Source organism: Lampetra planeri, chromosome 55, assembly GCF_965212315.1.
Source record: "Lampetra planeri chromosome 55, kcLamPlan1.2.h2, whole genome shotgun sequence".
Lineage (NCBI taxonomy): Eukaryota > Metazoa > Chordata > Hyperoartia > Petromyzontiformes > Petromyzontidae > Lampetra > Lampetra planeri.
The window spans coordinates 5,330,367-5,357,591 of record NC_136161.1 but is presented as its reverse complement, the minus strand read 5'-3'; the positions used below and the strand labels follow the sequence as shown (position 1 = coordinate 5,357,591).

The 27,225-nt window shown below is 57.6% G+C and overlaps 1 protein-coding gene across 1 annotated transcript; it reads right to left on the bottom strand.

Annotated features, from left to right (window-relative positions):
- Positions 1 to 639: 639 nt before the first annotated feature.
- SOD1 (superoxide dismutase 1) lies at positions 640 to 21,292 on the bottom strand. Its single transcript, XM_078617999.1, has 5 exons — positions 21,069 to 21,292; positions 6,111 to 6,204; positions 5,595 to 5,664; positions 3,230 to 3,347; positions 640 to 1,935 (listed from the first exon to the last, which is right to left on the bottom strand). The coding sequence occupies exons 1-5, from the start codon at positions 21,138 to 21,140 to the stop codon at positions 1,825 to 1,827; spliced, it is 465 nt and encodes a 154-aa protein (XP_078474125.1). The 5' UTR covers positions 21,141 to 21,292; the 3' UTR covers positions 640 to 1,824.
- Positions 21,293 to 27,225: the final 5,933 nt, after the last annotated feature.

Genomic DNA, 27,225 nt, shown 5'->3' with positions numbered 1-27,225 from the left:
GACTCACTCCTCGTGGTGGTGGTGATGATGGTAAAGTGTTGGGTGACTCACTCCTCGTGGTGGTGATGATGATGGTAAAGTGTTGGGTGACTCACTCCTCGTGGTGGTGGTGGTGATGATGGTAAAGTGTTGGGTGACTCACCCCTCGTGGCGGTGGTGATGATGGTAAAGTGTTGGGTGACTCCCCCCTCGTGGTGGTGGTGATGATGGTAAAGTGTTGAGTGACTCCCCCCTCGTGGTGGTGGTGATGATGGTAAAGTGTTGGGTGACTCACTCCTCGTGGTGGTGGTGATGATGGTAAAGTGTTGGGTGACTCCCCCCTCGTGGTGGTGGTGATGATGGTAAAGTGTTGGGTGACTCACTCCTCGTGGTGGTGGTGATGATGGTAAAGTGTTGAGTGACTCACTCCTCGTGGTGGTGGTGATGGTGGTAAAGTGTTGGGTGACTCCCCCCTCGTGGTGGTGGTGATGATGGTAAAGTGTTGAGTGACTCACTCCTCGTGGTGGTGATGGTGGTAAAGTGTTGGGTGACTCCCCCCTCGTGGTGGTGGTGATGGTGGTAAAGTGTTGGGTGACTCACTCCTCTTGGCGACAGCTGCGTTGCAGAACCACGGATCCAAAAAACCACTTCCAAAACCACTTTAGAATTTCTGCATTTTATTATTTTCGTTAATTACCGAGCCACAGCAACAACAGCAGCAGCGCAAACTCACATGTCCATCTCCTGCCAAAGCCCCCCCCCAATCTCCCCCCAATCTCGCCAAAGGCCCCCCCCAATCTCCCCCCAATCTCGCCCAAAGCCCCCCCCAATCTCCCCCAAAAGCTGCCCCCAAAGCTGCCCCCGCCGAACATTCGAGGCAAAGGGTCGCGTCCGTTCGTTGTGCCGACAAAACAAGTTTTGCCGTAGGGCTCAATCTCGACAAAGAAAGTGCAGAGCGAGCGAGCGCTTCTGGGGCTAGGCGGGTTATCCACCCTCCTACCTCCCCCCCCCCTCACCACCACCACCACCAGCATAGGGGAGACAAAGGCAGCAGGGAGTGGTGGTGATTGTAGCGGCGATGTTCGCTACACCACCCATCATCCTCATTAAGTGCCGTGCCGCCATTCATTAAGTGCCGCTATTGGTTAGAAACACTTGCCCCTACGCCTCTGCGTGGGCTACCTGGGGAAGATGATCTTTGCACGTGGAATCAAGTGCCGCTGATCGTGAGCAGCACTTGCCCCCTACGATCTGCGTGGGCTACCTGGGGAAGATGATCTTTGCACGTGGAATCAAGTGCCGTTGATCGTGAGCAGCACTTGCCCCTACGATCTGCGTGGGCTACCTGGGGAAGATGATCTTTGCACGTGGAATCAAGTGCCGCTGATCGTGAGCAGCACTTGCCCCTACGTGGTCGTAGCCACGTGGTCGTAGCCATGACATCGTAACCACGTGACCGTAGCCATGACATCGTAGCCACGTGGTCGTAGTTATGACATCGTAGCCACGTGGTCGTAGCCATGACATCGTAGCCACGTGGTCGTAGCCATGACATCGTAGCCACGTGATCGTAGCCATGACATCGTAGCCACGTGACCGTAGCCATGACATCGTAGCCACGTGACCGTTACCACGTGATCACAATCAGCAGGGAGCGAGCGCCGCGTGCGTCTGCTGCGCGGGAGTTTGCCAATTGGCGGCGGGGTGACCGCCGGGTTTAGCGGCGTTCATTGGAAAGGGGGGGGGGGGCGCCCCCCCGCCGTACCCCCCAAGGCTAGAGGGGGTCACCGGGTTGAGGGGGGTGAGGGGGGGGGGGGCTAGGGGGGGGGTGAGGGGAGGGGGGGTTCAGCTCTGCGCCAGGCCGATGACTCCGCAGGCTTGGCGCCCGCCGGCGTTGCCCGTCTTCTTGCTTTCGTCGTCGTTCCCGCGGCCCAAGTCATCTTCCTTCTCGTGCACCTGGGGGGGGGGGGGGTGAGTGGGGGGGGGGTTGAGTGGGGGGGGCAAGGGGGGGGGGTTGAGTGGGGGGGGGCAAGGGGGGGGGTGAGTGGGGGGGGCAAGGGGGGGGGGAGTGGGCGGGGCAAGGGGGGTGGGGAGTGGGTGAGTGGAGGGGTGAGTAGGGGGGCGAGTGGGGGGGGGGCGAGTGGGGGGTGAGTGGGGCGGTGAGTGGGGGGGCGAGTGGGGGGGCGAGTAGGGGGGGGTGAGTGGAGGGGATGAGTGGGTGAGTGGAGGGGTGAGTGGGAGGGTGAGTGGAGGGGGCAAGTGGGGGAGCGAGTGGGTGTGGGCGAGTGGGTTGGAGAGTGGGTGAGTGGGTGAGTGAGTGGGTGAGTGAGTGGGTTGGCGAGTGAGTGGGTTGGCGAGTGAGTGGGTTGGCGAGGTGAGTGGGTTGGCGAGTGAGTGGGTTGGCGAGTGAGTGGGTTGGCGAGTGAGTGGGTTGGCGAGTGAGTGGGTTGGCGAGTGAGTGGGTTGGCGAGTGAGTGGGTTGGCGAGTGAGTGGGTTGGCGAGTGAGTGGGTTGGCGAGTGAGTGGGTTGGCGAGTGAGTGGGTTGGCGAGTGAGTGGGTTGGCGAGTGAGTGGGTTGGCGAGTGAGTGGGTTGGCGAGTGAGTGAGTGCCTAGGTGAGTGGGGTTGGTGAGTGGGTGAGTGGCTGGGTGAGTGAGTGAGTGGATGAGTGAGTGGGTTGGCGAGTGAGTGGGGTTGGCGAGTGAGTGGGATTGGCAAGTGAGTGGGTTGGCGAGTGAGTGGGTTGGCGGAGTGAGGTGGGTTGGCGAGTGAGTGGGTTGGCGAGTGAGTGGGTTGGCGAGTGAGTGGGTTGGCGAGTGAGTGGTTGGCGAGTGAGTGGGTTGGCGAGTGAGTGGTATGGCGAGTGAGTGGTTGGCGAGTGAGTGGGTTGGCGAGTGAGTGGGTTGGCGAGTGAGTGGGTTGGCGAGTGAGTGGGTTGGCGAGTGAGTGGGTTGGCGTGAGTGGGTGGCGAGTGAGTGGGTTGGCGATGTGAGTGGGTGTGTTGGAGTGGGTGAGTGGGTGAGTGAGTGGGTGAGTGAGTGGGTGAGTGCCTAGGTGAGTGGGTTGTTGAGTGGGTGAGTGGCTGGGTGAGTGAGTGAGTGGGTGTGTTGGAGAGTGGATGAGTGAGTGGGTTGGCGAGTGAGTGGGTTGGCGAGTGAGTGGGTTGGTGAGTGAGTGGAGCGAGCGAGCGTGTGAGCCAGCCAGAGTGTGAGCGAGCAGGCGGGCGAGTGAGTGAGCGAGCGAGCCCTTACCACGACCGTGCGTCCGACGACGCTGCGCTCGCCGCACAGCGCGATGAGCGAGTCCTTGATGGTGAACTCCGCCACTCCGGCCTCGTTCGCAACGACGTTGCCCAAGTCGCCCACGTGCCTGAACAACAACAACAACAACCGCCATTCCCCACTAAGTGGCGGTGACGTCACCACGACGCTTGTGCCAGGCCAAGTGCACCTTGAGGCTACCACGTGAAGTGTCGAATGCCCGCTGGCAGGAGGTCACGGGGCAGACCCAGGTGCCACGGGTCGACTGACCGAGATGACCGAGATGACTGGCTGATGCACCACCTGTGCCCCCTACTGTGCCAACTTGCTGTGCTTTAGCCACACGGCGCTCCGCTCGTTGTTGTGAGCGTCGCTCCTCCGCCCTCCGTTGTTGTTGGAGGGCGACTGCCTCCAACTGCCCAGTAGCGTCCTTCACGAGCCTCCTCCACTGAGGCCGATCTTGACACCGCTGGTACCAGTCATCGGCAAGTCCACTCAGCTCCACATCCTCCTGTACCACATCACTCCATCTCTTCTCTAGCCCGTGCCGCGCCCGTTTAGCCCCCTCGATCCGGCCGAACAAAAGCTGTTTAGGCATGCGGTGGCTGGGCATGCGGGCTACATGACCCAGCCAACGCAGCCTTGCCTGCCGGAGGAGCTCACTGATGGGACTTTGCCCAGATCTTTCAAGGACTTGTGAGCTCCTCACACAATCCAGCCTGGTTAAACCCAGGATGGATCGTAGGCAGGCCAGCCTAAATGTTTCCAACCGGCGAAGATGCTCCACTAGGGGGGTCCACGTTTCGCAAGCGTAGAGAAGGGAGGGAATGACCGTGGCCGAGAAGACCTGAAGCTTCGTGCGGAGCGACAGACCAGGTAGCTTCCACACAGCGTTACGCAACCGATGAAAAGATATTGCCGCTCGACTGATTCGGAGTGAGACCTCTGCTGATAAACTGGAGCCGGTCATAAGCACACTGCCCAGGTATGGGAAACTCTCCACTCTCTCCACAACTGCCCCATCACCAATTGGGAGTTGTGGGGGTGGAGTGTCCGATGGTACAAAATACCCAGGCAGGTGCTTAGTTTTGGTGGGGCTGATGGTAAGGCCCCACCTCTTAGTGGCATGCTCCAGTCTCAGCAGCAGCGTCTCCAACTCCTCCTCTGAATGAGCAGCTATTACCAAAATCATCGGCATACATAACGTGGTTGACCAATAGGGAGCCATCCCTTGATCGCACCCCGGGCGTCGATCAGCCTCCCATTATATCTGTACCAAATGGAAATTCCCCCGGTACAGCTATTGAAGGCTTCACGAACTACGCAGTCGAAATAGATGTTAAATAATGTGGGAGCCAGAGGACATCCCTGTCGCACCCCAAGGTGTACAGGGAAAGGCTCCGACTCCCCGGCCACGTAGTTTTACCCGGGCCCGCTCACCATCATGAAGGTCCTTAATGATCGTGAGCAGAGGGTCAGGGACTCCGAAAGCACGAAGAACAACCCAGAGCCCAGGCCTACTGATGGTATCATAGGCCTTGACCAGGTCAATAAAGCAGAGATGTAGGTCTTTTTGGAATTCCCTACACCTCTGCTGTAGCAGACGGACAGAAAATATGGCATCTGTGCAGGACCGCCCTTTCCTGAAACCGCATTGGGGCTCCGCAAGCCTCTCCTCAGCGTGCCTAGCAAGGCGATGTTGAATAATCCTTGCCAGGACACACACACACACACGTCCACCACCACCACCCGCGTAGACGTCACCACATCGGTAGGGGGCAGAGGTCGCAACCGGGTACCCGATACCCGTACCCTACCCGATACCTGGCTATCCGTACCCGGCCGGGTACGGGTACCCGTTTGCGACCCTGGTGCGGCCTGGTACGGGTAAGGAATCAAAACCCGTTTGCGACCTCTGGTTGGTGGGTGAGTAAGTGGGTGCGTGGGTGGGTGAATGAGTGGGTGAGTGGGTGAGTGGGTGAGTGAGTGAGTGGGTGAGTGGGTGAGTTCGTGAGTGGGTGAGTTCGTGAGTGGGTGAGTGGGTGAGTGTGTGAGTGGGTGGGTGGGTGAGTGAGTGGGTGAGTGAGTGGGTGAGTAGCTGAATTATTGGGTGGGTGAGTGGGAGAGTTTGCGACCCTGGTGCGGCCGGGTAGGGGTAGGCCGTGAGTCACTGGTGAGTCGCCGTTTGTCACTCATTTCCCAACGTCTTGTCTCTTCTCACAATTCAAGTTCCTAGAATCAACCCACCCGCGCCTGCAACGTGGCTTCATCCCAGAGGTCGCAATCAGGTACCCGTACCGTGGGCTGGGGGCTCTGGGGGCTGGGGGCTCTGGGGGGTGGGAGGGTGGGGGCTCACCTCTCGGCATCGTCAGGACCACCGTGTGTCTTGTTGTTGGGGTTGAAGTGGGGCCCGGCACTGGTGCAGCCTGTGCCATCACACACACGCAGACACACACACAATTAATACATTACACACACACAGACACACAGACACACACACACAAACACACACACAGACACACACACAAACACACAAACAGACACACAGACACACACACAATAATCAATACATTTAGCACACACGCAGACGCACGCACAGATAGGCAGACAGACACATGCAGAGACACGCACAGACACACAGACACACGCACACACACAATAATCAATACATTTAGCACACACACACACGCAGACACACGCAGACAGACAGACACATGCAGAGACACGCACAGACGCACAGACACACAGACACACGCACAATCACGTATGCGCAGACACAATCACACACGCACACCGCACAAACCCACACTCACACGCTCGCACACACCAACACACCGCACACACCAACACGCCCCCCAGGGGTCTGTCTCACCGTTGGTGTTGTCTCCGTAGGCGTGGACGTGCAGTCCGTGCTTGCCGGGGCTCAGGCCCGAGATGTGTCCCTTAACCACCACGGGTCCACAGCCCTGGCAGAGACAAACACCAGAGGTCGCAAACGGGTTTTGATTCCTTACCCGTACCCGGCCGCACCAGGGTCGCAAACGGGTACCCGATACCCGTACCCTACCCGATACCCATACCCGGCCGGGTACGGGTAGGCCGTGAGTCACAGGTGAGTCACCGTTTGTCACTCAATTCCCAACGTCTTGTCTCTTCTCACAATTCAAGTTCCTAGAATCAACCCACCCGTGCCTGCAACGTCGCTTCATCCCAGAGGTCGCAATCGGGTACCCGATACCCGTACCCTACCCGATACCCGGCTACCCGGCTACCCGTACGGGTACGGCAGAGGTCGCAAACGGGTTTTGATTCCTTACCCGTACCCGGCCGCACCAGGGTCGCAAACGGGTACCCGTACCCGGCCGTACCCGTACCCTACCCGTACCCTACCCGTACCCGGCCGGGTATCGGGTAGGGTACGGGTATCGGGTACCCGATTGCGACCTCTGGGATGAAGCCATGTTGCAGGCGCGGGTGGGTTGATTCTAGGATCTTGAATTGTGAGAAGAGACAAGACGTTGGGAAATGAGTGACAAACGGTGACTCACCAGTGACTCACGGTCTACCCGTACCCGGCCGCACCAGGGTCTCAAACTCTCCCACTCACACACCCAATAATTCAGCTACTCACTCACTCACCCACCCACTCACTCACCCACCCACTCACCCACCCACTCACCCACCCACTCACCCACCCACTCACCCACTCACCCACCCACTCACCCACCCACTCACCCACCCACTCACCCACCCACTCACCCACCCACTCACCCACCCACTCACCCACCCACTCACCCACCCACTCACCCACCCACTCACCCACCCACTCACCCACCCACTCACCCACCCACTCACTCACCCACCCACTCACCCACCCACTCACCCACCCACTCACCCACCCACCCACTCACCCACCCACTCACCCACCCACTCACCCACCCACTCACCCACCCACTCACCCACCCACTCACCCCACCCACTCACCCACCCACTCACCCACCCACTCACCCACCCACTCACCCACCCACTCACCCACCCACTCACCCACCAACCAGAGGTCGCAAACGGGTTTTGATTCCTTACCCGTACCAGGCCGCACCAGGGTCGCAAACGGGTACCCGGTTACCCGTACCCGGCTGGGTACGGGTAACCGGGTAGGGTACGGGTTTCGGGTACCCGGTTGCAACCTCTGCCCCCCACCACCCACACCCACCTCGCGTCACCACGGCCGTGAAGACTTGGACATGTCGGGGAGGCGGGGAAAAGAGCTGGAAAGCAACAGCAGCAGCAGCGCTCACACACGCTCACACCCGCTAACAAAGATCCCCCGTGTACAGCGAGGGAAAGAAGTATTTGATCCCCTGCTGATTTAGTACGTTTGCCACACCGACAAAGAAATGATCAGTCTGTAATTTTAGTGGTAGGTTTATTTGAACAGTGAGAGACACCACCACCACACCCCACCCCCACCATCCACACACACACACACACCACCAAAGCACCACCACCCACCCACACCACCAAAGCACCACCACCCACCCACACCACCACCACCACCCACACACCACCAAAGCACCACCACCACCACCCACACACCACCAAAGCACCACCACCACCACCCACACACCACCAAAGCACCACCACCACCACCCACACACCACCAAAGCACCACCACCACCACCCACACACCACCAAAGCACCACCACCACACCACCAAAGCACCACCACCACACCACCAAAGCACCACCACCACCACCCACACACCACCAAAGCACCACCCACCCACCCACACCACCAAAGCACCACCCACCCACCCACACCACCAAAGCACCACCCACCCACCCACACCACCAAAGCACCACCCACCCACCCACACCACCAAAGCACCACCCACCCACCCACACCACCAAAGCACCACCCACCCACCCACACCACCAAAGCACCACCCACCCACCCACACCACCAAAGCACCACCCACCCACCCACACCACCAAAGCACCACCCACCCACCCACACCACCAAAGCACCACCCACCCACCCACACCACCAAAGCACCACCCACCCACCACCACCACCAAAGCACCACCACCACCACCACCACCAAAGCACCACCACCACCACCACCACCACCAAAGCACCACCAAAGCACCACCACCACCACCACCACCACCAAAGCACCACCAAAGCACCACCACCACCACCACCACCAAAGCACCACCACCACCACCACCACCAAAGCACCACCACCACCACCACCACCAAAGCACCACCACCACCACCACCACCACCACCACCACCACCAAAGCACCACCACCACCACCACCACCACCACCACCAAAGCACCACCACCACCACCACCACCACCAAAGCACCACCACCACCACCACCAAAGCACCACCACCACCACCACCACCACCAAAGCACCACCACCACCACCACCACCAAAGCACCACCACCACCACCACCACCACCAAAGCACCACCACCACCACCACCACCACCAAAGCACCACCACCACCACCACCACCAAAGCACCACCACCACCACCACCACCACCAAAGCACCACCACCACCACCACCACCACCAAAGCACCACCACCACCACCACCACCACCAAAGCACCACCACCACCACCACCACCACCAAAGCACCACCACCACCACCACCACCACCAAAGCACCACCACCACCACCACCACCAAAGCACCACCACCACCACCACCACCACCACCAAAGCACCACCACCACCACCAAAGCACCACCACCACCACCACCACCAAAGCACCACCACCACCAAAGCACCACCACCACCAAAGCACCACCACCACCAAAGCACCACCACCACCAAAGCACCACCACCACCAAAGCACCACCACCACCAAAGCACCACCACCACCAAAGCACCACCACCACCAAAGCACCACCACCACCAAAGCACCACCACCACCAAAGCACCACCACCACCAAAGCACCACCACCACCAAAGCACCACCACCACCAAAGCACCACCACCACCAAAGCACCACCACCACCAAAGCACCACCACCACCAAAGCACCACCACCACCAAAGCACCACCACCACCAAAGCACCACCACCACCAAAGCACCACCACCACCAAAGCACCACCACCACCAAAGCACCACCACCACCAAAGCACCACCACCACCAAAGCACCACCACCACCAAAGCACCACCACCACCAAAGCACCACCACCACCAAAGCACCACCACCACCAAAGCACCACCACCACCAAAGCACCACCACCACCAAAGCACCACCACCACCAAAGCACCACCACCACCAAAGCACCACCACCACCAAAGCACCACCACCACCAAAGCACCACCACCACCAAAGCACCACCACCACCAAAGCACCACCACCACCAAAGCACCACCACCACCAAAGCACCACCACCACCAAAGCACCACCACCACCAAAGCACCACCACCACCAAAGCACCACCACCACCAAAGCACCACCACCACCAAAGCACCACCACCACCAAAGCACCACCACCACCAAAGCACCACCACCACCAAAGCACCACCACCACCAAAGCACCACCACCACCAAAGCACCACCACCACCAAAGCACCACCACCACCAAAGCACCACCACCACCAAAGCACCACCACCACCAAAGCACCACCACCACCAAAGCACCACCACCACCAAAGCACCACCACCACCAAAGCACCACCACCACCAAAGCACCACCACCACCAAAGCACCACCACCACCAAAGCACCACCACCACCAAAGCACCACCACCACCAAAGCACCACCACCACCAAAGCACCACCACCACCAAAGCACCACCACCACCAAAGCACCACCACCACCAAAGCACCACCACCACCAAAGCACCACCACCACCAAAGCACCACCACCACCAAAGCACCACCACCACCAAAGCACCACCACCACCAAAGCACCACCACCACCAAAGCACCACCACCACCAAAGCACCACCACCACCAAAGCACCACCACCACCAAAGCACCACCACCACCAAAGCACCACCACCACCAAAGCACCACCACCACCAAAGCACCACCACCACCAAAGCACCACCACCACCAAAGCACCACCACCACCACCACCACCACCACCACCACCACCACCACCACCACCACCACCACCACCACCACCACCACCACCACCACCACCACCACCACCACCACCACCACCACCACCACCACCACCACCACCACCACCACCACCACCACCACCACCACCACCACCACCACCACCACCACCACCACCACCACCACCACCACCACCACCACCACCACCACCACCACCACCACCACCACCACCACCACCACCACCACCACCACCACCACCACCACCACCACCACCACCACCACCACCACCACCACCACCACCACCACCACCACCACCACCACCACCACCACCACCACCACCACCACCACCACCACCACCACCACCACCACCACCACCACCACCACCACCACCACCACCACCACCACCACCACCACCACCACCACCACCACCACCACCACCACCACCACCACCACCACCACCACCACCACCACCACCACCACCACCACCACCACCACCACCACCACCACCACCACCACCACCACCACCACCACCACCACCACCACCACCACCACCACCACCACCACCACCACCACCACCACCACCACCACCACCACCACCACCACCACCACCACCACCACCACCACCACCACCACCACCACCACCACCACCACCACCACCACCACCACCACCCACACCACCACCACCACCCACACCACCCACACACACACACCACACACCCACCCCCACACCACCATCACCCACACCCCCACCACCCACACACCCCACCCCCACCCCCACACAAATTACAACATTATCACAGGCAAAGAAAGCCCATGTTGGGATAGTCTCGCAATAACGGTCCACAGACGTTATCACAACAGATACACAAAGTCAACCACCACCACCACCACCACCACCACCACCACCACCACCACCACCACCACCACCACCACCACCACCACCACCACCACCACCACCACCACCACCACCACCACCACCACCACCACCACCACCACCACCACCACCACCACCACCACCACCACCACCACCACCACCACCACCACCACCACCACCACCACCACCACCACCACCACCACCACCACCACCACCACCACCACCACCACCACCACCACCACCACCACCACCACCACCACCACCACCACCACCACCACCACCACCACCACCACCACCACCACCACCACCACCACCACCACCACCACCACCACCACCACCACCACCACCACCACCACCACCACCACCACCACCACCACCACCACCACCACCACCACCACCACCACCACCACCACCACCACCACCACCACCACCACCACCACCACCACCACCACCACCACCACCACCACCACCACCACCACCACCACCACCACCACCACCACCACCACCACCACCACCACCACCACCACCACCACCACCACCACCACCACCACCACCACCACCACCACCACCACCACCACCACCACCACCACCACACCACCACCCACACCACCACCACCACCCACACCACCCACACACACACACACCACACACCCACCCCCACACCACCATCACCCACACCCCCACCACCCACACACCCACCCCCACCCCCACACAAATTACAACATTATCACAGGCAAAGAAAGCCCATGTTGGGATAGTCTCGCAATAACGGTCCACAGACGTTATCACAACAGATACACAAAGTCACGTGGTCCACTGGAGGTTTGACCTGGTTTGGAGAGAGACAGAGAGAGGCGGGTAGAGATCTGTAGATCAGACGGGAGGTACACCACACAGCTGACTGGAGACATGAGCTGGTTTGGAGAGAGACAGAGAGAGGGGTAGAGATATCTAGATTGCCCCTACAGTCTGTTAAGGCTACAGCGAGGGGCAAAAAAGTATTTGATCCGCTGCTGATTTTTGTACGTTTGCCACACTGACAAAGAAATGATCAGTCTATCATTTTAACGGTAGGTTTATTTGAACAGTGAGACACAGAATAACGACAGAGAGACAGAGAGAGGGGGTAGAGATCTCTAGATCAGACGGGAGGTACACCACACTGCACACTTGAGGTTTCAGCTGGTTTGGAGAGACAGAGAGAGGCGGGTAGAGATCTCTAGATCAGACGGGAGGTACACCACACAGCTGACTGGAGGCTTCAGCTGGTTTGGAGAGAGACAGAGAGAGGGGGGGGTAGAGATCTCTAGATTGCCCCTACAGTCTGTTAAGGCTACAGTGAGGGAGAAATGATCAGTCTATCATTTTAACGGTAGGTTTATTTGAACAGTGAGAGACAGAATAACAACCGAGAGACAAGAGAGGGGGGGTTAGAGATCTGTAGATCAGACGGGAGGTACACCACACAGCTCACTGGAGGCTTGAGCTGGTTTGGAAAGGAGAGCGAGAGAGGCGGTGTAGCGAGCGACAAACTTTGAAACTTGCAACGCCCGGGGGCTCCGCTGACCCCCCCCAGGAACGCGTCGTGACCTCAGCGCCTCCGACAAAACAACAATTCCAAAGCTCAACTGGGATACCAGCGAAAGTGCCCGGCGGTTACCCACCACACCACCACCACCACCACCGCCGCACCACCACCACCACCACCACCGCCACCACCACAACACGGGAACTTTGACCACCACCACCACCCCCCAAAAGCGTTTCGGGCGACCGAGCCAGCAGTGACGGTCAAAGTCTCGCTTCCTAAATGTTTTAACAACGCGGCCATCGCCACCACAGACACCACCGACACAGACACCACCGACACAGACACCACCGACACAGACACCACCGACACAGACACCACCGACACAGACACCACCGACACAGACACCACCGACACAGACACCACCGACACAGACACCACCGACACAGACACCACCGACACAGACACCACCGACACAGACACCACCGACACCACCGACACCACCGACACCACCGACACCACCGACACCACCGACACCACCGACACCACCGACACCACCGACACCACCGACACCACCGACACCACCGACACCACCGACACCACCGACACCACCGACACCACCGACACCACCGACACCACCGACACCACCGACACCACCGACACCACCGACACCACCGACACCACCGACACCGACACCGACACCGACACCGACACCGACGACACCGACGACACCGACGACACCGACGACACCGACGACACCGACGACACCGACACCACCGACGACACCGACACCACCGACGACACGACCACCACCACCGACACGACCACCACCACCGACACGACCACCACCACCGACACGACCACCACCACCGACACGACCACCACCACCGACACGACCACCACCACCGACACCACCACCACCACCGACACCACCACCACCACCGACACCACCACCACCACCGAGCGAATGCGGTAAAGGGGGAGCGGCGTTCGACACTTCGCGTGGCCTTGACGTGCACCTAGCCTGGCACAAAGCACGGCGGTGAAGTCGCCGCTTAGTGACGAATGGCGCTTGTTGTTGTTGTGTGTGCGCACTAGCAGCACTTGCCCCAACAGCCCGTGAAGGCTATACGGGTAGAAGGGGGTCTTTGTCCGCACGCACGCACACATGTACACACAAAGATCCCCCGTGTAGCCTTAACAGACTGTAGGGGCAAGTGCTGTTAGCGAGCACCTATGAAGGCCGGCACGGCACACGAGGGGGTGGGTGGCCAGCACCACGCCCGGCCGCCTTTGTCTCCCCAGTGGCGATGTTTACACACCGCACCAGGTACTCATTTGAGGCTGAGTCGACCTAGGGGAGGCCCAGGACCGGTTCAGATAATCGTCACTGTTGGTGTTGGCCGTGAGCGGGAATCGAACCCGCAGCGTAGCGCTAACCACTAGCGCACACACATACAACAACAACAACCGCCATTCGCAACTAAGTGGCGGTGACGTCACCACGACGCTTGTGCCAGGCCATGTGCACCTTGAGGCTGCCACGTGAAGTGTCGAACGCCCGCTGGCAGGAGGTCACGGGGCAGACCCAGCAGGTGCCACGGGTCGACTGACCGAGATGACCGAGATGACCGAGATGACCGAGATGACCGAGATGACCGAGATGACTGAGTTGACCGAGATGACCGAGATGACTGGCTGATGCACCACCTGTGCCCCCCACTGTGCCAACTTGCTGTGCTTTAGCCACCCGGCGCTCCGCTCGTTGTTGCGAGCGTCGCTCCTCCGCCCTCCGTTGTTGTATACACACACAAACAAACAGGTCATGACCGCAATAATCCTTTGGCTCTGGCAACAGCCGGGAACGGACCAGAAAATCTGGTTAACATCCACGCAGCGGTCAAACCACGGACCGCGCCCCACGCCTCATTACACTGGCCGTGACGCTCATTAGCGGAGAGGGATTCCGCAGTGGATAGACCACGGCTGATGGAGGCTTTGAGAAGGCTTTAGCCTACTATCACTGGTCAACAAAAAAAAAAATTTCTGGCCTGGACTTTTGCAGATGTTTTAGACTGAGGTTCCAATGGTGTTTTAGACTAATGTCAAGGGTGCCGATTCCAAATCTGATCTCAGATTTGCTCTATCACATCTCGTTTTTATGCTATCGGCATACCCCATTTGCATTGATTTTACCCGAAATTAACTCCGTCACTTATGATCGCAAGTTGTTGCGAGTCAGCGACTTGCTTTAGTGTTAAAATGTGGTGGTGCATTTTTAGGATAGTGTGTTTATAATATCATTTTATGTACATATCCACATTTAAGATTTTTCTTCTGCAGTTTTTATTGAAAATGCAATATTTAATATCTCGAAAAACCTGATGTGATAGACAAAAACTGATGCCAGACTTGGAATCAGCACCCCAAATTACCTTAAAACCATTGGAATACCTTATGCCAGAAAAAGCGTGTTGACAAGTGCTATCATCATCAGTTGGATGATGATTCTAAATTTATAAATTTTTAAATCCTTTATATTAAGTTCACTTGCTTGCGCGCTTACGACCGTGCAAATCTTTCGGTCGTTTTTTTAACCCACTTCCCGTGATCCAATCGAGCTGACATTTTGCACACACTCGTTGTGCGTGACAATGCATTTTCGTGAAAAAAATTTTCCAAAATTTTACACTGTTTAGGGAATTTTTTTTAAATATTTAATTACCACTTGCTTAATGCTGCCAGACAATCATCTGACCCATAGGTGGCAGCCATCTCAAGCCAGAGGACGAGAGGACTCTAGCCGCCACGCATATAAAGGATTTATAGTGAAAAACTTTGTTTTTACGGGTTATACTTATTTAAAAGGACGTGAAATCGGTTACGAAATAGGGAATCGATTTTTCCCCCGCTGCGGTGAATCGAGACAGAATCGAATCGCTGCCATTCCCTCCAATAACCCCTTGCATTAGGAGGCTACAAAATCACAGCGGCGGTGACGTCACCACGGCGGCGGTGCCAGGCTAGGTGCACTCCCGAGACCACCTGAAGTGTTAGCTGCTGACAGGTCACATGACAGACCCAAGTGCCATGGGTTGACTGCTGCTGTGCCACGCTAGGTGCAGGTCACATGACAGACCCAAGTGCCATGGGTTGACTGCTGTGCCAGGCTGGGTGCAGGTGGGGAGGTCACATGACAGACCCAGGTGCCGTGGGTTGACTGCTGTGCCAGGCTAGGTGCAGGAGGAGGAGGTCACGGGACAGACCCAGCAGGTGCCATAGGTTGACTGCTGTGCCAGGCTAGGTGCAGGAGAAGGAGGTCACTCAACAGACCCAGCAGGTGCCATGGGTTGCCTGCTGTGCCAGGCTAGGTGCAGGAGAAGGAGGGGGTTACTGGACAGACCCAGCAGGTGCCATGGGTCGACTGCTGTGCCAGGCTAGGTGCAGGTCACATGACAGACCCAGGTGCCATGGGTTGACTGCTGTGCCAGGCTAGGTGCAGATCACATGAGACCCAGCAGGTGCCATGGGTTGACTGCTGTGCCAGGCTAGGTACAGATCACATGATAGACCCAGGTGCCATGGATTGACTGCTGTGCCAGGCTAGGTACAGGTGGGGAGGTCACATGACAGACCCAGCAGGTGCCATGGATTGACTGCTGTGCCAGGCTAGGTACAGGTGGGGAGGTCACATGACAGACCCAGCAGGTGCCATGGGTTGACTGCTGTGCCAGGCTAGGTGCAGATCACATGACAGACCCAGCAGGTGCCATGGGTTGACTGCTGTGCCAGGCTAGGTGCAGATCACATGACAGACCCAGCAGGTGCCATGGGTTGACTGCTGTGCCAGGCTAGGTGCAGATCACATGACAGACCCAGCAGGTGCCATGGGTTGACTGCTGTGCCAGGCTAGGTGCAGATCACATGACAGACCCAGCAGGTGCCATGGATTGACTGCTGTGCCAGGCTAGGTACAGGTGGGGAGGTCACATGACAGACCCAGCAGGTGCCATGGGTTGACTGCTGTGCCAGGCTAGGTACAGGTGGGGAGGTCACATGACAGACCCAGCAGGTGCCATGGGTTGACTGCTGTGCCAGGCTAGGTGCAGATCACATGACAGACCCAGGTGCCGTGGGGTTGACTGCTGTGCCAGGCTAGGTGCAGATCACATGACAGACCCAGCAGGTGCCATGGGTTGACTGCTGTGCCAGGCTAGGTGCAGATCACATGACAGACCCAGGTGCCGTGGGTTGACTGCTGTGCCAGGCTAGGTGCAGGTGGGGAGGTCACGGGACAAACCCAGGTGCCATGGGTTGACTGCTGTGCCAGGCAAGGTGCACGTCACATGACAAACCCAGGTGCCATGGGTTGACTGACAAATGACCGGCAGATGCACCACCACCCAGCTGTACCCCCGGCGTTTTATCCGCCCGGCGCTCCGCTCGTTGTTGTGAGCGTCGCTCCTCCGCCCTCCGTTGTTGCCGCTGGCGGGAGGGCGACTGCCCTCCAAACCGACCAGGCAGCCTCAAGGTGCACCTAGCCTGGCACTTATCCTGTAGCGTCCTTCACAACAACAACAACAACCCTGACACCGACATTATCTTACCCAGCCTCAAATAGCGGCGCATTTATTCCAGCCATTAAACTAATTGAACGTCAAGATGATTAGTGCCCGAGAAAAGTGGTGGATTTACGAAGGGCGTTGTGGGAATGCGATTAAAGCCAAACGCGGCGATGAAACCACTAACATCGGCATTTAAATTCACGTAATTTCGTTTTTATTTTAAGAGTAATGCCTCACTGAACTGCCATGCAAGTTGCTCCGTTTCAGAAGCTACACCCTGGATATCACAAATGATAGCAAGCTCAAACGGAGGGGCCTTATCATCATCATCATGGCGTGGAAATGTATAATCAGCAGTGAAATAACTCCCTAAAGGCGTTGATTATAATCAATGTGGAGGGCGAAAGGCGGAGGACTTGGAGACAAATCCACGCAACCACAGGGAGAGAAGAGACGCAGACTCCAAATATACAGCAGCAGCAGCAGGCATCGTCAGGGTCAGGATCGAACCCACGACCTCCTGCACACCAGGCGAGGTAGTTAACATCTCCTAGCCACCGTGATGATGATGATGAGAGAGAGACGCAGACTCCAAATATACAGCAGCAGGCGTCAGGGTCGGGATCGAACCCACGACCTCCTGCACACCAGGCGAGGTAGTTAACATCTCCTAGCCACCATGATGATGAGAGAGAGAGACACACAGACTCCAAATATACAGCAGCAGGCATCGTCAGGGTCGGATTGAACCCACGACCTCCTGCACACCAGGCGAGGTAGTTAACATCTCCTAGCCACCGTGATGATGATGATGAGAGAGAGAGACACACAGACTCCAAATCTACAGCAGCAGGCATCGTCAGGGTCGGATTGAACCCACGACCTCCTGCACACCAGGCGAGGTAGTTAACATCTCCTAGCCACCGTGATGATGATGAGAGAGACACAGACTCCAAATATACAGCAGCAGGCGTCAGGGTCGGGATCGAACCCACGACCTCCTGCACACCAGGCGAGGTAGTTAACATCTCCTAGCCACCGTGATGATGATGATGAGAGAGAGAGACGCAGACTCCAAATATACAGCAGCAGGCGTCAGGGTCGGGATCGAACCCACGACCTCCTGCACACCAGGCGAGGTAGTTAACATCTCCTAGCCACCGTGATGATAATGATGATGAGAGAGACACGCAAACTCCAAATATACAGCAGCAGGCATCGTCAGGGTCGGATTGAACCCACGACCTCCTGCACACCAGGCGAGGTAGTTAACATCTCCTAGCCACCGTGATGAATGATGATGAGAGAGAGAGACGCAGACTCCAAATATACAGCAGCAGGCGTCAGGGTCGGGATCGAATCCACGACCTCCTGTACATCAGGCGAGGTAGTTAACATCTCCTAGCCAACGTGATGATGATGATGAGAGAGACACGCAAACTCCAAATATACAGCAGCAGGCATCGTCAGGGTCGGATTGAACCCACGACCTCCTGCACACCAGGCGAGGTAGTTAACATCTCCTAGCCACCGTGATGATGATGAGAGAGACACGCAAACTCCAAATATACAGCAGCAGGCATCGTCAGGGTCGGATTGAACCCACGACCTCCTGCACACCAGGCGAGGTAGTTAACATCTCCTAGCCACCGTGATGAATGATGATGAGAGAGAGAGAGACGCAGACTCCAAATATACAGCAGCAGGCGTCAGGGTCGGGATCGAATCCACGACCTCCTGTACACCAGGCGAGGTAGTTAACATCTCCTAGCCACCGTGATGATGATGGGAGAGAGAGACACAGACTCTAAATATACAGCAGCAGGCATCGTCAGGGTCAGGATCAAACCCACGACCTCCTGCACACCAGGCGAGGTAGTTAACATCTCCTAGCCAACGTGATGATGATGAGAGAGAGACACAGACTCTAAATATACAGCAGCAGGCATCGTCAGGGTCGGATTGAACCCACGACCTCCTGCACACCAGGCGAGGTAGTTAACATCTCCTAGCCACCGTGATGATGATGATGAGAGAGAGAGACGCAGACTCCAAATATACAGCAGCAGGCATCGTCAGGGTCGGATTGAACCCACGACCTCCTGCACACCAGGCGAGGTAGTTAACATCTCCTAGCCACCGTGATGATGATGATGAGAGAGAGAGACGCAGACTCTAAATATACAGCAGCAGGCATCGTCAGGGTCAGGATCAAACCCACGACCTCCTGCACACCAAGCGAGGTAGTTAACATCTCCTAGCCAACGTGATGATGATGATGATGAGAGAGAGAGACAGACTCAAAATATACAGCAGCAGCAGGCATCGTCAAGGTCAGGATCGAACCCACGACCTCCTTGCAAGCCAACGCCCCTATCAACACAACAGCCAGAATGGACGGGCAATACATTATTGCTTATCGATTAATCGTGAGCAATGACGCAATCAAATATAATCTGTGTGTGGAGCGGTGGGTGTAGTGGTTAGCGCACTGTGTGTGTGGAGCGGTGGGTGTAGTGGTTAGCGCACTGTGCGTGTGGAGCGGTGGGTGTAGTGGTTAGCGCTACGCTGTGCTGTGCTCCTGAACCCGGCGACCCGGGTTCGATTCTCGCTCACGGCCACCAACACCACCACGTGACGATTATCTGAACCGGTCCTGGGCCTCCCCTAGGTCGACTCAGACTAAAATGAGTTACCTGGTGTAGCGGTGTAGTGGGGCATCGCCACTGGGGAGACAAAGGCGGCCGGGCGTGGTGCTGGCCACCCACCCCCTCGTGTGCCACAGTGCCGGCACTTGCCCCTACAGCCTGCTAGAGGCTACACAGGGGAGCTTTGTCTGTGTGTGTGGTGTGTGTGGGTGTGTGGTGTGTGTAGGGTGTGTGTGGGTGTTGTGTATTGTGTGTGTGGTGTGCGTGTGGTGTGCGTGTGGTGTGCGTGTGGTGTGCGTGTGGTGTGCGTGTGGTGTGCGTGTGGTGTGCGTGTGGTGTGCGTGTGGTGTGCGTGTGGTGTGCGTGGTGTGAGGTGTGTGCGTGGTGTGCGTGGTGTGTGAGGTGTGTGTGGTGTGGTGTGAGTGGTGTGAGGTGTGGTGCATGGGTGTATGTGTGGGGGTATGTGTGGGTGTGTGTGTGTGGTGTGTAGGTATGTGTGGTGTGTGTGTGGTGTGTGTGTGGTGTGTGTGTGGTGTGTGTGTGGTGTGCGTCTGTGTGGGGGTGTGTGTGTGGTGTGTGTCTATGTGTGTCTGTGTGTGTCTATGTGTGTCTGTGCGTGGTGTGTGTGCTGTGTGCGCGTGGTGTGTGTGCTGTGTGCGCGTGGTGTGTGTGCTGTGTGCGCGTGGTGTGTGTGCTGTGTGCGCGTGGTGTGTGTGCTGTGTGCGCGTGGTGTGTGTGCTGTGTGCGCGTGGTGTGTGTGCTGTGTGCGCGTGGTGTGTGTGCTGTGTGCGCGTCTGTGTGTGTGCGTGTCTGTGTGTGTGTGTGTCTGTGTGTGTGTGTGTCTGTGTGCGTGTGTGTCTGTGTGCGTGTGTGTCTGTGTGCGTGTGTCTGTGTGCGTGTGTCTGTGTGCGTGTGTCTGTGTGCGTGTGTCTGTGTGCGTGTGTCTGTGTGCGTGTGTCTGTGTGCGTGTGTCTGTGTGCGTGTGTCTGTGTGCGTGTGTCTGTGTGCGTGTGTCTGTGTGCGTGTGTCTGTGTGCGTGTGTCTGTGTGCGTGTGTCTGTGTGCGTGTGTCTGTGTGCGTGTCTGTGTGCGTGTGTGTGTGCGTGTCTGTGTGGTGTGATCACCTCCTGTTCGAAGTGCACCGTGCCGGTCACGGGCGAGTCGCCCTTCAGCACACAGACCGCTCTGCTCGTCATCTTCTTGTCCACCAAGATCCTTCCCTCCCTGTCTCTCTCCTCCTTCCTTCTAAACCCTCTCGCCTCCTTCTCCGGCTACGTTCGAAGGCGAAGACGCAACAGCAGAGAGGAAGACGACGCAGCAAGACAGATGAGACGCAGCAGACAGCAATGGTGGTCGTTACGCGGTTCCTTTATATAGGCGGCAGGGGAGGGGAGGGGAGGGGCCTGGATCACCGGGGTAGCCAATGGGTGCGGCGGATCTTGAATTGCTGAGCCAATGGGTGGGCCGGGTCTTAGGGTGCTGAGCCAATGGGTGGGGCGGGTTAACCGGGATAGCCAATGGGTGGGTCCGGATCTTAGGGGTGCTCAGCGAATGGGTGGGGCAGGATCAGTGGGGTAGCCAATGGGTGAGCCGGATCTTGAATTGCTGAGCCAATGGGTGGGGCGGATCTTGGGGTGCTGAGCCAATGGGTGGGGCAGGATTACCGGGTAGCCAATGGGTGGGCCGGATCTTGGGGTGTTGAACTAATGGGTGGGGCAGGATCACTGGAATAGCCAATGGGTGAGCCGGATCTTGAATTGCTGAGCCAATGGGGGAAGAGGCGGTACCCTGGATAGCCAATGGGAAGTCGTATTCTGTGTGGGGTGGATTGGTGAGTTAATAAGTTGGTGAGTGAGTGGATGGGTTGGTGGGTGAGTGGTTGAGTCAGTGGGTGGGTGAGTGCGTGGGTTGGGTCTCCCACTCACCCAACCATCCATTCACCCACTCACCCACCCATCCACTCACCCACTCGCCCATCCACCCACCCACCCACTCATCCATCCACCCAACTACCCATTCACCCAACCACTCATCCACCCACTCACCCATTCACCCACCCACTCATCCACCCACTCACCCATCCACCCACTTACCCACTCGCCCATCCACCCACCCACTCATCCATCCACCCAACTACCCATTCACCCACTCACCCACTCACCCATTCACCCGACCACTCATTCACCCACTCACCCATCCACCCACCCACCCATCCACTCACCCACTCGCCCATCCACCCACCCACTCATCCATCCACCCAACTACCCATTCACCCACTCACCCATTCACCCGACCACGCATTCACCCACTCACCCATCCACCCACCCACCCATCCACTCACCCACTCGCCCATCCACCCACCCACTCATCCATCCACCCAACTACCCATTCACCCACTCATTCACCCGACCACTCATTCACCCACTCGCCCATCCACTCACCCATCCACTCACCCACTCGCCCATCCACCCACCCACTCATCCATCCACCCAACTACCCATTCACCCACTAACCCATTCACCCATTCACCCAACCACTCATCCACCCACTCACCCATCCACCCACCCATCCACTCACCCACTCGCCCATCCACCCACCCACCCACTCATCCATCCACCCAACTACCCACCCAACAACCCATTCACCCAACCACCCATTCATGCACTCACCCATCCACCCAACAACCCATTCACCCACTCACCCAACCACATTCAGCCATCCACCCAACCAACCGTTCACCCACTAACCCACTCACCCATCCACCCAACCACCCACTCACCCACTCACCCAACCACATCCACCCAACCACCCACTCACCCAACCATCCACCCAACCACCCACTCACACACCCACCCAACCACCCACTCACCCACCCATTCACCCACTCACTCGAGTTTGATCACCACCACCACCAACAGCAGCAGCTGCGGTGTGAGTCTAGGAGGTGGCGTCACTGCCACGGGGTGCTGAGAGGCGCCCAGAGTGCCTGGGCAGCAGCCCGAGCATTTACCCACTCGCCCATCCACTCACCCACTCACCCATCCACTCACCCATCCACTCACCCATCCACTCACCCATCCACTCACCCATCCACTCACCCATCCACTCACCCACTCATCCATCCACCCACTCACCCATCCACCCAACAACCCATTCAACCACTCACCCATTCACCCAACCACTCATTCACCCACTCATTCACCCGACCACTCATTCACCCACTCACCCATCCACCCAACAACCCATTCACCCACTCAACCAGCCAGCCATTCATCCACTCACCCATTCACCCAGCCACTCATTCATGCACTCACCCATCCACTCATTCACCCACTCACCCACTCACCCATCCACCCAACCACTCATTCATCTACTCACCCATCCACCCAACCTCCCATTCACCCACTCATCTATTCCACCCAACAACCCATTCACCCACTCACCCAACCACCCAACCACCCACTCACCCAACCACCCACTCACACAACCATCCACCCAACCACCCACTCACCCAACCATCCACCCAACCACCCACTCACACACCCACCCAACCACCCACTCACCCACCCATTCACCCACTCACTCGAGTTTGATCACCACCACCACCAACAGCAGCAGCTGCGGTGTGAGTCTAGGAGATGGCGTCACTGCCACGGGGTGCTGAGAGGCGCCCAGAGTGCCTGGGCAGCAGCCCGAGCATTTACCCACTCGCCCATCCACTCACCCACTCACCCATCCACTCACCCATCCACTCACCCATCCACTCACCCACTCACCCATCCACTCACCCACTCATCCATCCACCCACTCACCCATCCACCCAACAACCCATTCACCCACTCACCCATTCACCCAACCACTCATTCACCCACTCATTCACCCGACCACTCATTCACCCACTCACCCATCCACCCAACAACCCATTCACCCACTCAACCAGCCAGCCATTCATCCACTCACCCATTCACCCAGCCACTCATTCATGCACTCACCCATCCACTCATTCACCCACTCACCCACTCACCCATCCACCCAACCACTCATTCATCTACTCACCCATCCACCCAACCTCCCAGTCACCCACTCATCTATTCCACCCAACAACCCATTCACCCACTCACCCAACCACCCAACCACCCACTTACCCAACCACCCACTCACACAACCATCCACCCAACCACCCACTCACCCAACCATTCACCCACTCACTCGAGTTTGATCACCACCACCACCAACAGCAGCAGCTGCGGTGTGAGTCCAGGAGGTGGCGTCACTGCCACGGGGTGCTGAGAGGCGCCCAGAGCAGTAGCCCGAGCCGAGGGTCCGGGTCGATGTTGTTCATGCCGGGGGATAATCAGTCGAGACTCCACCCGGCAGGAGTAGTGTGGTGTCATTTACATGGCGGGTGAGTGGATGGGTGGATGGGTGAGTGGGTGAGTGGATGGGTGAGTGGGTGGGTGAGTGGATGGGTGGGTGGTTGGGTGGGCAGATCGGTGAGTGGGTGGGTGAGTGGGTGGGTGCGTGAGTGGGTGAGTGGATGGGTGAGTGAGTGGGTGAATGGGTGAGTGGATGGATGGGTGAGTGGATGGGTGGGTGAGTGGATGGGTGGGTGAGTGGATGGGTGGGTGAGTGGATGGGTGAGTGAGTGGGTGAATGGGTGAGTGGATGGATGGGTGAGTGGATGGGTGGGTGAGTGGATGGGTGGGTGAGTGCATGGGTGGGTGAGTGGATGGGTGAGTGGGTGAATGGGTGAGTGGATGGATGGGTGAGTGGATGGGTGGGTGAGTGGATGGGTGGGTGAGTGGATGGGTGGGTGAGTGGATGGGTGGGTGAGTGGATGGATGGGTGAGTGGATGGGTGGGTGAGTGGATGGGTGGGTGAGTGGATGGGTGGGTGAGTGGGTGAGTAGATGGGTGGCTGTGTGGGTGAGTGGGTGAGTAGGTCGATGGGTAAGTGGGTGGTTGACTCGGTGGGTGACTGACCAACTCACTCGCTAATCCCACCTACTCATCTACTCACCCACCCCCCTCACACACCAACTCACCGACCCAGTAGTAGATGATTGGGTGTGTACGTGGGATTGGTGAGTGAGTGGGTGAGTAGGGGGGTGACTGTGTGAATGAGCCATGAAGAAGGTCAATTTCCAGAAATTTGTTTTTTTTTGCTGAGATTTTTTATTTTTTGTTTTCTATTTCCGTGACTTTACCGAAAGAACCAAGAATATAAATTGTATCTATTAAGGCCACACATTAAAAAGACAAAGATCCCCCGTATAGCCTTCAACAGACTGTAGGGGCAAGTGCTGTTAGCGAGTAGCACCTATCCAGGCCGGCACGGCACACGAGGGGGTGCAGTGGCCAGCCAACACCACGCCCGGCCGCCTTTGTCTCCCCAGTGGCGATGTTTACTGCACTACACCGCGACACCAGGTGCTCATTTGAGTCTGAGTCGACCTAGGGGAGGCCCAGGACCAGCTCAAACAATCGTCACGTGGTGTTGGTGGCCATGATTGGGAATCGAACTCGGGTGGCCGGGTTCGTAGCGCAGCGTAGCGCTAACCGGCCACACAGAGACAAACACACGGACAGACACACAGACACATAGATGCACACACACAGACACAATAACAACCGCCATTCACCACTAAGTGGCTGTGACGTCACCACGACGCTTGTGCCAGGCCATGTGCACCTTGAGGCCACGTGAAGTGTCGAATGCCCGCTGGCAGGAGGTCACGGGGCAGACCCAGGTGCCACGGGTCGACTGACTGAGATGACTGGCTGATGCACCACCTGTGCCCCCTCCTGTGCTAACTTGCTGTGCTTTAGCCACCCGGCGCTCCGCTCTTTGTTGTGAGCGTCGCTCCTCCGCCCTCCGTTGTTGTTGGAGGGCGACTGCCTTTAACTGCCCAGTAGCAGCGTCCTTCACGAGCCTCCTCCACTGAGGCCGATCTTGACACCGCTGGTACCAGTCATCGGCAAGTCCACTCAGCTCCACATCCTCCTGTACCACATCACTCCATCTCTTCTCTAGCTCATGCAGCGCCCGTTTAGCCCCCTCAATCCGGCCGAACAAAAGCTATTTAGGCATGCGGTGGCTGGGCATGCGGGCTACATGACCCAGTCAATGCAGCCTTGCCTGCCGGAGGAGCTCACCGATGGGGCTTTGCCCAGATCTTTCGAGAATTTGTGAGCTCCTCACACAATCCAGCCTGCAGGTTAAACCCAGGATGGAAAGTAGGCAGGCCAGCCTAAATGTTTCTAACCGGCGAAGATGCTCCATTAGGGGGGGTCCACGTTTCGCAAGCGTAGAGAAGGGAGGGGATGACCGTGGCCGAGAAGACCCGAAGCTTCGTGCGGAGCGACAGACCAGGTAGCTTCCACACAGCGTTACGCAACCGATGAAAAGATATTGCCGCTCGACTGATTCGGAGTGAGACCTCTGCTGATAAACTGGAGCCGGTCATAAGCACACTGCCCAGGTATGGGAAACTCTCCACTCTCTCCACAACTGCCCCATCATCGATTGGGAGTTGTGGGGGTGGGGGAGTGTCCGATGGTACAAATACCCAGGCAGGTGCTTAGTTTTGGTGGGGCTGATGGTAAGGCCCCTCTTAGTGGCACGCTCCAGTCTCAGCAGCAGCAATTACCAGATCATCGGCATACATAACGTGGTTGAGCAATAGGGAGCCATCCCTTGACCGCACCCGGGCATCGATCAGCCTCCAATTATATCTGTACCAGATGGAAATTCCTCCGGTACAGCTATTGAAGGCTTCACGAACTACGCGGTCAAAATAGATGTTAAATAATGTGGGAGCCAGAGGACATCCCTGTCGCACCCCAAGGTGTACAGGGAATGGCTCTGACTCCCGGCCACGTAGTTTTACCAGGGCCCGCTCACCATCGTGAAGGTCCTTAATGAGCGTGAGCAGAGGGTCAGGAACTCCGAAAGCCTACTGATGGTATCATAGGCCTTAACCAGGTCAATAAAGAAGAGACGTAGGTCTTGTTGGAATTTCCTACACCTCTGCTGTAGCAGACGGACACAAAATATGGCGTCTGTGCAGGACCACCCTTTCCTGAAACCGCATTGGGGCTCTGCAAGCCTCTCCTCAGCATGCCTGGCAAGGCGATGTTGAATAATCCTTGCCAGGACAGACACACAGACACACAGACAGATACAGACAGACCCACACACAAACAGTCACACAGACAGACAGACGCACAGACACACAGACAGACATACAGACAGACACACAAACATATGCACAGACAGACA

Coding starts and splice junctions, on each gene's coding strand:
- SOD1 (XM_078617999.1), bottom strand. CDS start 21,140: ATGACGAGCAGAGCGGTCTGTGTGCTGAAGGGCGACTCGCCCGTGACC. Junction 6,205..21,068: donor CGGTGCACTTCGAACAGGAG/GTGATCACACCA, acceptor TGTCTCTGCCAG/GGCTGTGGACCCGTGGTGGT. Junction 5,665..6,110: donor CTACGGAGACAACACCAACG/GTGAGACAGACC, acceptor GTGATGGCACAG/GCTGCACCAGTGCCGGGCCC.